General features: G+C 38.7%; 1 protein-coding gene across 4 annotated transcripts in view; it reads right to left on the reverse strand.

Annotated features, from left to right (window-relative positions):
- The window catches only part of GRIP1 (glutamate receptor interacting protein 1), a 325,602-nt gene that overhangs the window by 179,611 nt on the left and 133,429 nt on the right, over positions 1-12,562 (reverse strand). For all 4 annotated transcript variants that reach the window (XM_031936348.1, XM_023225078.1, XM_023225077.2 and 1 more), the window contains 2 exons: positions 7,928-8,063; positions 5,163-5,308 (listed from right to left, as the gene is read on the reverse strand). In XM_031936348.1, coding sequence (XP_031792208.1) covers positions 5,163-5,308; positions 7,928-8,063 — 282 coding nt within the window. The remainder of the gene's footprint in view (positions 1-5,162; positions 5,309-7,927; positions 8,064-12,562) is intronic.

The following is a 12,562-nucleotide window of genomic DNA, read 5'->3' on the forward strand; positions in this document are numbered from 1 at the left end:
CACACACACACACACACACACACACACACACACACACACACACACACAGTCTCTCTCTCTCTCACACACACATTCTCTCTCTCTCTCTCTCTGTCTCTCCTGGTTCTTTCTGAACTCTGTGATTGGCTGAGCCTCAAACTGCTGTGATCCTGAGAGAGCTACCAGTCTTGGCCTTGGGTGGCTTGTCTTTTAGCAGTCAGTTCTCCTTACAGACCTTCAGCTGTGGATGGCCTGTTTCTGCTCTAGCAGTCCCAGCTAAGTGAAAGAGGAACTAATTAATCCCTTCAACCACTCTGAACTCAAGTATCTTAATACTTTCTTCAAACATAATAGAAAGAGACAGAGATTATTCTTGGAGAGTAGACCCCTTCTGATTTCCATCAAAACAATTCACACTTGTGTGTTTAAACATATTTCCGCCCTTGTCCATCAACTTTATTGTATGAGGGAGAAAAAGATGGTACTGCGTAATCACCAAGTCACTACAGGTTTTAACTCCTAAACATTTCTGATATCCATCTTCTCCTCTAACTCTACTAATGCTATGTTTATTTAGGGTCTCACTTCTCTTTTGGAAAATCGTACCAGCCTTTGGGCTTGTAGCCTCTGGTCTTTTCTCTATTTGGCCTCCTACAATGATAAATCTAAATACTCAGATCTTATGATGCCATTCCCCTTTAAGAGCTCCTCATGGCCCACTGGATGCCAAGCTCCATCAATATGGCTTATAAGGCCCTCGTTTGGTCCTTGTGTGCCTCATTGGCCTCATCTATCTCCAAGCCCTCTCTTTCTTTCTTTCCTTCTTCTTCTTTTTTTTTTTTTTTTGAGATGGAGTCTTGCTCTGTTGCCCAGGCTGGAGTACGGTGGCACAATCTTGGCTCACCACAACCTCCACCTCCCAGATTCAAGCAATTCTCCTACCTCAGCCTCTCAAATAGCTGGGATTACTGGCACCCACCACCATGCCTGGCTGATTTTTGTATTTTTAGTAGAGACGGGGTTTCTCCATGTTGGCCAGGCTGGTCAAGTGATCCACCTGACCTCAAGTGATCCACCTGCCTTGGCCACCCAAAATGCTAGGATTACAGGTGTCAGCAACCACATCCAGCCCCCTGTCTGTCTTTCCCTATCTGCAGTTTAACCTGTGCACTGGGCTGTCATCTTCCCTTCTTGCCGCACCCTTTGTCTGAAATATTCCTCTTTCCACCTGGCTGGCACGACCTTCTTCAAGTCTTCCTAGAAACCTCTAGTTCTGAATCACCCATAACACTGGACAAATCTTCTATTGGCCTTTGCCTAAAAACTACACTTAGAGTTTGTTTTAGGAAGGGGTTGCCTTTTATTGATAGGCCCAGAGGAATATAAATGTATAATCTAGATATCTGGTTTCTCTATGTCTTTGGCAATGGTTTGAGAGAGAGATTTCAAAGCAAACTGACTCATGTAAAGTTCAAAAAAACACGTATAATAATGGTATAATTATATACCATTTCAGTATAATAATGGTAATAATGGCTAATATTAGTTACTTACAAAGTGTTTGAAATGGTCTCAACAATGATTATGTGATTGTAACATTGAATCATTACAAAAAATCCTGCAACTACTATAGCTATTTTATAGATTAGAAACCGAAGGCTGAGAGAATTTAAATAACATGCCCAAGGTCACAAAGACAGAAATGAGCAAAGCTGCCATTTAACTACTGACACAGTCCAAGCCTTTACACTCTATTTTATTGCCTAGCCTTGCTGAAAATGAAAAAATGTGGTAGCAAGGTTTGTGAACATAGTCTTAAATTGATTTTGTTACAAACTGACTACTAAATCTTTGGTGTTAGATTTTATGTGAAGAATACAAACTTGTGACTGATTATGCACATGCTTCCTGAGTCCTCTAATCTGGTCCCCAAGCTTCGAACACCGTCTATATTCTCATTACTCTCAAATGTATATTTACAGTCCAGATCTTTCTCTCAAACTCCAAATCATATCTTCAGGTCTCGACATTTCCTCTTGCATGTCAAATAGGCACCTCAAATGTAGTATTTCAAGCAATGAACTGCTGATCCTTCCCTCACAAATCAGCTCTACCCACATTCTTATCCACTCCTGTTAATGGATACTCTGCCCTTCCAGCTGCTCATGCTCAAAACCTTGGGGTTAACTTTGACTCCTCTTTTTCTGCACAACTCACATCAAATCCATTAGGCAATCCTCCAGAACAGATCTGGAATCTGACTGCTTTTCACTGTCTCCATCGCCATCTCTCACATGGATCACTGTAACTGCTCTCCAGCTCATCTCCCAGCTTCTACCCTGGTCTCTTATAGTCTATTGTCAACACAGTATCCAGAGAGCCTCTGAAAACATAAATCACATCATGTCACTCCTCTGCCCCAAACCATATAGTGACTTCCTGTATCATTCAGAGAAAAACTTAACGTCCTCCCAATGACCTACAAAAATGCCCCACCCCCTTACATTTCTGACCCCACTTCCTAATTCTCTTACTGCTCATCCTGCTATAGCCACACTGTCCTCCTTAATGTTTCTATAACAACCTTAAGTATATTCCCACCTTTTGGTCTTAGCAATGACTGTTCATTCTTCCTGGAACTCTCTTCCCCCAGAAATCCATACAACTAACTCCCTCACCTCCTTCACAAGTCACTGACTAATCTCACATTCTCAGTGATGCTGTCCTAACCACCCTATTTGCAATTGCATTCCCACCCTGATCCCAGCACTCCCAATCACTCTCCTTGCACTGCTTTTTCCCATAGGATTCATAGTATTCATACTATATAATTTACTTATTTATTATGGTTTTATTTTGTTACCTGTCTTTTGCTATAATATAAACTCTACTCATGTCCCCCAGGCTCCTAGTACGTAGTGGTGGCTGGAACATAGTAAATGCTCAGTAAGTCATTGCTGAACAAACGAATTCTACCCAACTCTTCATAATCAACCTCAGTTCTCATTAGTATCTCAGGGTAGCATCCATGTTCATAGCTAATAATAGGAGAGGTGGTGCTAGAACAGCATAAAGGCAGGGCAGCAATCATATATCAGTATACCTCACAATGAATATGCATATGGACTTTGGAGTCAGGCAGCCCGGATTCAGATATTGAATCCAGGCTTTGTAAAATGAGAAAAAATGCCTATCTTGTAGTGTTGATTGCCTTTTTATTGAAAACTTTGATAGTGCCAGGCATTTCCAAATACTAACTCAGTTAATCCTCATAACAAATCTATGAGTAGGAACTAATAATATTCCCATTTTACAGATGTGGAAACTAAGACATAGAAAGCATAAGTAACTTTCTCAAAGGCATGTAGCTAGTAAAATGTGGAGCTGGGATTTGAACTTGTCTATTTGATAGTAAAGTTTATCTCTGCTATGCGGACACTCCTTGTGGAAAGCATTAAATAACTCAATGCAAGTCAAGTTCTTTATAATGCCAGACATTTGATACAATCAAAATCTGTTGGCTACTGCTGTTATAATTACTATTATTACTACTTGACAATATGTGTTCTGAAGCTATTTTCATGCTTCAGAAATGGATATATCATATATATATATATATATATACCTATTGTGTATCCACAAAAATTAAAAATTAAAAAAGAAATGAATGTATCCATAAAGAACCAATATAAAGAATACTAAATATACTTTTCCTAAACCTAGTCACTAAGTACAAAGCCTGGATGGTACTTACTGCACAGAACTTACAAACATGTTGAATTAAAATGGCTTAAGTGGCAAATAGAACATAGGCCCTTCATAATTTCATTGTTACTGAAGACTTTTAAAATTCTTCCTGAGTAGGCTGTAAGTTTTCCAATTCAAATAATTTTTAAATATTAAGAAAGTTGGCTTTGCCATTCCTGTAATGAGATATTGATGGCAAAGGGAAAAAATTAAGAAGCTGATTTTGCCTAGGAAAAACTGTGGTGCTGCTGTTCTTCCTCTGGGTTATGATTATAGCAATTCCTCCTTATCTGCAGTTTTATTTTCTGTGGTTTTAGTTACCCCCAATTAACTGCAGTCTGAAAATGTTAAGTAGACAATTCCAGAAATAAATCATTCCTAAGTTTTAAATTGTGTGCTGTTAGGAGTGGTGTGATGATAATCTCACGCTGTCTGCTCTATCCATCTGGATGTGTCTGGCACATTCACACTGTTTACACTACCTGCCTTAGTCACTTTGCAGCCATGGCCGTCTTTGGTATCAGATTGGCTGTTGTGTTCTTGCTGTACTTTTTTTTTTTTTTCAAGACAGGGTCTTGCTCTGTCACCTAGGCTGGAATGCCATGACACAATCATAGCTCACTGCAGTCTCGACCTTCTGGGCTCAAGGGATCCTTCTGCCTCAGCCTCCCAAGTAGCTGGGACTACAGGCATATGCCATCATGCCCGACTAATCTTTTTTTTTGGTAGAAACAAGGTCTCATTTTGTTGCCCAGGCTGGTCTTCAACTCCTGGCTTCAAGTGATCCTCCCGCCTCAGCTTTCCAAAGTGCTGGGATTACAGGCATATGCCACCGCACCTACCCTTGCAGTGTATGTGTTCAAGGAACCCTTATTTTACTTAATAATGGCTGAAAGCACAAGAATAGTGAGATTGGCATATTGATATAATTGTTTCACTTTATTAATGTTGTGTGTGTGTGTTTTTTGAGACAGGGCCTTGCTATGTCCCCCAGGCTGGATGGCAGTGGCACAATCATGTCTCACTGTAGCCTCAACATCTTGGGCTCAAGTGATGCTCCGCCTAATGCTCAAGTAGCCTTGAGTAACTGGTACTACAGGTGTGTACCACCATGCCCAGCTAATTTTTCTAGTTTTTGTAGAGGTGGGGCTTTGCCATGTTGCCCAGGCTGGTCTTGAACTGCTGGACTCAAGCAATCCTCCTGCCTCGGCCTCCCAAAGTGCTGGAATTATAGACGTGAGCCACTGCTCCCAGCCAGTTATTGTTGTTAATGTCTTACTGTGCCTAATTTATCAATTAAACTTTATCGTAAGTATGTATGTATAGAAAAAGAAAAACCCCAATGTATATAGGGTTTGGTATTATGAGAAGTTTTAGGCACCCACTGGGGGTCTTGGAATGTATCCCCTGTGGATAAGGGGGACTACTGTACTTACAGACTGGTGGAAGCTCATACTCTACTTCAAGAACCACTCTTTCTCCCACATTCTTCAGCAAGCTGATGATCTCGTCATGGCGGAATTTGGCCAGGTTGATTCCATTCACTGCTTTGATGTAGTCACCCACATCCAGCTGGTCACTTCTGCAAAATAGACAATGTTGTTTCAGCAGACTCACCCTCTCCACAGGCCAGTCTGACTATATTTCCACTTTCCCTTCATGAGTAAGCATGCAAGTGGAGAAGCAAGCCTAGAAGGCTGACAGCAGAAGTCCCTGCCTCCTAGGAGATGGTGGGCCCTTAAGGGTAAGAGTACAGCTGAAGTCAGATGAGAACCAAGGATCCCTTTTACTCATGCAGCCTGTGATACCTTAGAAGTCCTGCTCTGAATCTGCCACTATCTCTGATTTTTTCCTTTTCGCCTCTTTTATTTTTAAAAGCACCATAAAACAAAATCAAGAGAAGCATTTCTTTTTAAGTTCCTTGCCCTAAACCAGTTGGTTCTCCGGGATGGGATCCAGATCCTAGATATAACACACATCTTTTTATTCTCAATCCCTCTCATTTTTGCTGCCCGTCTTTTGTACATTTCACAGCTTTCAATAACTTCACCGGGAGATTGTCCAGGACTAAGGAAAGGGTCAGCTTATTTTGTTATTTATTGCTTACAGCAGGATTGATAAGAAGAGTATTGGTGAAGGAGAAATCACAATGCAAATATTGGCTTTCAGTAACATTCTTGTCTCTCTATACCACCATAACAGAATATTGGCTGCTCTTGGACTTTAGTCAAATTCTGTTTCTAAACCAAGAGAAGGTAGCAAGATCAATAATAGGAGTTAAAATTCATGTCACTGATAAGGACCTTCAATAACATTTTCTCCCAAAATAGAAATAGCTAATGCATTTATTTTATATATAAATCCAGCTCCAATCATTCCTCCTTCAAAGAGCCTCCTAATCTGCCCCAGTCTGCAGTATGTGCATGGCCCTTACCTCACTTTACTGACACTTACGTCAACTTAACCGCCTAATACTCTGTAATAACTTCTGTGCTGCTGCTTTTTGCTATCATGCAATGCCATTTTTGCTCCCAAATGTTTCATGATTTTTATGCCTTATCTCCACTAATAGACTGTGAACCCCTTTAGGGCAGGGATCTCATCTTTAATTATTTTGATTTACTACCTACAAAATGGTAGTGCCTTAAATAGTGACTATTTGGTGATTTTTAATATTCAGCATAACTGGCACAGTAACACTTTTAATTACAGCATTAATACAACTGAAAATGCTACCCCTCTCCCCCATCACACTTGCCTTAAGGGAGAGATATAAAGAAGTTCTTATGAAGAATATAAGATAAGATATAAAGAAGCTCTTATGGAGACTTATGAACCCCTAGCATCATGAACTGGCCATGATTGTTATAAAATAAAGGAGGTTTTGGGTGTGGAAAGATGCTTCTTAAAAGCCTAAAGAAAGCAGATTGAGGTGCTTGTGTCCACACCAGCCTCCCTTACAAACAGTACCTTCTGATCATGAAGCAATCCACTGGATTAAGTTTATAAATTGTACAAACAGGTTGATCATTAAAAGTAATCACAGAAATCACCACTTCAGATGACAGTTAATGAGGCAAGAACTCTAAGATTTAACCTGGAATTATGTGGATATGAATATTGGTGGCCTGAATTTAAGGTACTTTAGCTTCACTTTTATTTTATGTATGTATGTATGTATGTATGTATGTATGTATGTATGTATGTATGTATGTATTTAAAACGGAGTTTCGCTCCTGTTGTCCAGGCTGGAGTGCAATGGCAGTCTTCGTTCACTGCAACCTCCGCCTCCTGGGTTCAAGTGATTCTTCTTCTTCAGCCTCCCAAGTAGCTGGGATTACAGGCATGTGCCACTATGGCTGTCTATTTTTTAATTTTTATTTTTACTAGAGATGGGTTTCGCCATGTTGGTCAAGCTGGTCTCGAACTCCTGACCTCACGTGATCCACCTGCCTTGGCCTCCCAAAGTGCTGGGATTATAGGCATGAGCCACTGCCCGGCTTGGCCTCACTTTTAATGAAACCTGATGTTCCGCCCCCTTTTTCTGAGGCAGATTTAGAATGTGTCTCAAGGAAGTCCGCCCCTACCCACTATCCAGGACATTCTGCCTTTGGCAATAATGAGTGGAGTTTGCAGTTATGGAAAGAAAGACAGGTGAGACCTCCTCCTCTAAGCCTTCTGTCCTTTCAGAAACCAACTCTTGAAAATCACACAGGTAGAAAGGAGAGGGGATGTGGGATAAATAAAATTTTCACTGAAAACTCAGAGTTGGGTCTCCCACTCTTTCAAGGGTAGCCATGTCCCTCTCTGGCACTTTCCCCATACACATTATATGGGTCACCTATTTCACATTTAGATGATTGGAGCATCTCCTTCCTACTGCAGCCTGTCTGCTGTTCAGTGGCACATTTACAGACTAGCTGCACATGGTCATTTTGAAATTAAAATCTTATGAGGGCCTGGCAGCTCCTGAGATGACACAAGAACCTCCCTGGTGACTGCAGCCTAGGCTAGAACAGCCACACGGGCAGACCTGGGGAGCAGCTTCTGAAACGTGCCCCACTGTGCTTCTGCTGGCCTGTGCTGCCTGGCAGATGGCAGCTGTTATTTATTTATTAGTGACCACTTTTGATGGAGCTTTAATTTTTGAATTAATTACACCCTGTGTTCCTTTCAGTAGATTTCCCCAAGAGGCAGTTACCTAGCAGCAATTCCTCCTTGCCGCAGATTAGATACTCTTGGCTTGCCATCCTTATCAATTCCTCCCGATACCGTCAGACCCAGGGTAGTGCCTTCCTTCTTCATCAACTCGACGACTGTGGAGCCCTTGAATTCTTCTGTTAAAAGAAAAGCATTTGCCGTATTAAAATGAGAGTAGAATTGCCAATGTCATTTTGTGTATGTTTAAGTGACTCCTCCCCAGAAGTTCTTTCCACTTTTTCTTTTATGAGAAAAGATATCTATGGCCTCCTTCCATTGTAATTTACAGAATATTTCATAAAGATGTGCATGCAGATAATGCTGAGGCAGATATCCTATTAGAGGCTATGAAAATGGGCACTGGTGGGGTATTCACTCCAGGTTGACAATAAATAGTACAAATTGTCTTATGTACAAATAATATTCACCCTTTGTTTTCTGCCATTCTCGGGTGACTTTCTCTGGTTTCTCTCCTTGTAACTCCAGTGGGAACAATTAAAAGTTGTAAAGTAAGGAATTAGAACAGAATTTTAAATGATAATATGAACATATATAGCACAGTGACAGACTCAAAGTTCATGGTATGTTTCAGGTTAGGAAGCCAACTGAAAGGAGAAGAGAGCTTTCTACAGGTTCTAGAAAAGTATTATTGACTTTAGCTTCTTTGTCTTTCGAAAACAAAGTATGATGGCTTATGTAACACTCATATCATTCTTGCAGAATATGTCACAGTATGGCAAGGCAGGATTGATCCTCAGAATTTCCAGGTAACTGCCATAAATCTTTCATTCTCTACTTACAAAATTTTAAAGTTTCATAGATCTTGTGGAGATAATGTCTATACAGCAAGACAGAGCTCAAATCTTTTGATTTTAGTCAGAACAGAAGGTAAGAAAACTGTAAGAATATCCTCCCTTTCAAAAATAAAAATGAGTAGAGTCAATATTTACCTTCCAGAGGCTAATTAGGATAAATGCTGTTTTAAAATTCCCTGTGATGTTATTCCCCTACCTGCAAACATATTTTCTTGGTAGGGATGGGGAAATTGTCCAATTTTCCAACTTCTCCTAAATTAAGTTACACATTTCAGGGGTAATGAACTTCTAGAACATCAAAGATACATATTAAAATGCAAAAACAAACTTGCTCTTTCAAAGTGAAATTAAAAAAAAAATTATTTGCACATCTTAACCCTTTCCCTAATAACAGTTAATTATAATGTTGAAAATATCTATGAATGTGTATCATAAAGGTTTTTAAATTGCTGCTGCTAGTATATTATCCCACTAGCCAATGAAAAAATGAAATTACATTAGGTAAAGAAACAGTATCTCATCTGATCTACTGAGGAGAACAGAGTACTTTGGGGAAGAAGGCTGCAGACAGCAGGCTACTTATTTCCTCAGCAGCCTTGAGAATGTCCTTCAAGGCAGGACTTTCAAGTTTGCCAGCTCCTGTGACTTTAACATCCCAGCATACCATCATTGGAATCCTGCCTTTTCATGGCAGTCTCATGACACTGTATACATAAGTCATTATTGTCTTTTAAAGTAGAAGCCAAGGAGGAGTCTGTGTATCTACTACATTTGGTATGAAAGACCAAATAAAAATTGAAATTCAAGAATGAAAATTCTTGTCAAGTACATGAAAGTACAGGACCTTTTACATCATTTACCAGAAGCATCTGTAACAAAATTCTATCACTATGTGCATTTCCCCTGTACTCCTTAAAACAAAACAAAGAAATCCCCAGAAATCTCATGGAAATTATACATAGGTTCAACTGATATTGAAGACATCACCTTAATAAACAATCCCTCTAAACCCTTGTTGGTAGAAGGCTAGTTACAAATTTTTAAAATACAGTTAATAATGAAAGTAAACAAAATGACATAGCAGATTATGACCATTCATATAAAAGAGATATAATGTGCCCAACAATTTTGCCAACAAAAAGATTCTTTGCATCTTCTTTAAATATGCAGAGTGATCCTATATATTTAAACATTTGATTATAGAACTTTACATGTAGAGTTGGAAGCATAGTTTTTTAAAGTGCCTATCTTAAAGGTCTATCCAATTTTCATGAAGAAGCAACTCTAAAATACTAACACCAGGCATGTGAGAAGTAAGTTTCTATTCAAAAAAATTTCTTTCTACTCCAAGTTTTCAAGGACATGCTTCCTGCATAAAATAGGATGCACGGGTACAGCCTTATGGGAGGTGGACAATGTCATTTTCTCCAGAAGGAACCCAGGTGCTTCCCGGGCTTCTGGCTGAATCCTGAAAATCTAGAAAAGCTCAATTATTTTAGTTTAATTTCATCATTATTAAAATATAAATGCATCGATCTGGCTACTTTTAAAACTGATACTAGTCAATTATCCTGTCATTTAAAAACATTTCAAATGTTTTCCTAAGAGCTAATTTTAATAATGTGAAATTGAGAAAATATTCCTCTACCAGTTATTTGAGTAATTTGTGCATTCATTGATTCAAGCACATACTGAATGCCTACCCTGAGCCAGACAATAAAACTCAAAGATGGAAAAAGCAAAGGCCATTATCCTCAAGATGGCCACAGCCTAGTCAAAGAGGCAACGTCACAGACCACTGTGCCATACAATGTGAGTTGCAGGGAAGCAGCCACAGAGAAGATGGTCCAGGCAACAACATAGAGCGAAGGGCCTGAGGTTCAAAATGCATCATCTATTTTACAATTTTGTCTTCTATCCAATCTGCTGTACTTATTGACCAGGATTAGCTGAGCAGAGCAGACCAAAGAAGGAATATAAATTAGGCAAAACTCAGGAGTAAAGACAGAACATTCTTGCAAGAAAATTTGCTGAATTACAAGAATGGTAACTGCCAATAAGTATCTGTGGTCCCAGAATAATTGACTAAATCTTTTATGGATGTTTCTGTAGGGCGTGGGAGAGAAGAAGTGGTCTGGAGAGAAAGGTACCTGCTTTTGGAGTTTGCTTTTGGCTCGCCTGAAATCTCCACTTGGCTAATTAATCATTTAATACCCCTTTTGGTGTTTAATGTCTGCATAATGATCTAATGAAGACAGAAGAAATGAAGACAGATGGATTCATTTGCATGAGTTCACTTATGTATCAAGGTTTACTGAACAAACACTGCGGTAAAACAGTGGAACTTGGGCAAGTCAATATGTACAGATGATTTCTTTCTTTTGTGATTTAAATTGCAAGTATCACTCCCCCAATTAAGAGGACCTTGTAGCGAGCACTGTAATCTCTTTCAATTAGCAAGCAGCACAGGCAACAGATGATGTCTAACTAGCGAGGAAAGAAAAGGTTCTGAATTTGACTTTTTCCTTAATCACCATATCTAATTATCTTAGAAAATAAAAGGTATAGGTTTACATCTATACCATTACTTATTCAACATAACTGAACAGAATCCCACTGAAAGAATGAAATTTAGTTGTTTGCTGTTTTTCTTTGTGTTTGTAATTCAATCTTTTTAATTACTGAACTCCAGAGATTTTTAAGAAAAGTAACAGCGATGCTTGGCAAACATAAGAGAATTATGAAAAGGTCTTACAAACAAATAAGGATATTTAAAAACATAGACAGTTATACAATTAATATGTAGAAAACTATATCCTTTATATAGACAAACAGCAGCCAGTTAAAGGTTAGTTATTATATTAAAGCCAGTTATTATAGAAGAGAAGGCCCCATTTACAATAGTCAAAATGTAAAATCCCTAGGAAAAAACTTAACAAAACTGTGCAAGAACTATATGAAGACAACTTTAAAGTGCTTCTGAAGGATGTAAGATTAGAATAAATGAAAAGGCATCCCATTCACTCATTCAATAAGAACTGAGCACTTACTATGTGCCAGATAGTGTTTGAGGCATTGGAGATACAACACTGAACAAAATGGATACTATTCCTGCCATCTAAGAACTAATATTCCAGTGGATAGAATAAGTCAACATAAAAAGTGTTGATTTTCTTTAATCAATTTTATATCTATATAGTAGCAATGAACATATGTACATTAACATTAATAATATCATATATAATTGTTCCAAAAATGAAATTCTTAGGTGTACAAGTAACAAAACATATACAGTACTTACATGGTGAAAACTAAAAAATGCCAATGAAAGAAATTAAAGAAGGCCTAAATAATTGGAGAAACAAACATGCGCATGGACTGGGAGACTCAGCTTAACAAAGACATTAATTCTTTCCAAATTGATATACGGGTTTAATGCAAACCTTATCAAAATCCCAGCAAAATATTTTGTAATTGTAGACAAGATTATTCTAAAATTTATATGAAAGGAAAAGGAACAATTTTTAAAAAGAAGAAAGTGGGAGAATTTAGTCTACTCAATTTCAAAACTTACATAGTTAGAGTAATAAAGGTTATGTGGTAGACCAGGTGCAGTGGCTCATGCCTATAATCCCAGTACATTAAGAGGCTGGGAGGGGACAATCATTTGAGACCAGGAGTTCAAGAGCAGGAACAGAGTGATCTCTACATAATTTTTTTTTTTTTTTTTTTTTTAAATAGCTGGGCATGGTAGTGTGCACCTGTAGTCCCAGCTACTCAGGAGGCTGAGGCAATAGGATCACTTGAACCTGGGAGGTCAA

Source organism: Piliocolobus tephrosceles, chromosome 10 (genome assembly GCF_002776525.5).
Source record: "Piliocolobus tephrosceles isolate RC106 chromosome 10, ASM277652v3, whole genome shotgun sequence".
Classification (NCBI taxonomy): Eukaryota; Metazoa; Chordata; class Mammalia; order Primates; family Cercopithecidae; genus Piliocolobus; species Piliocolobus tephrosceles.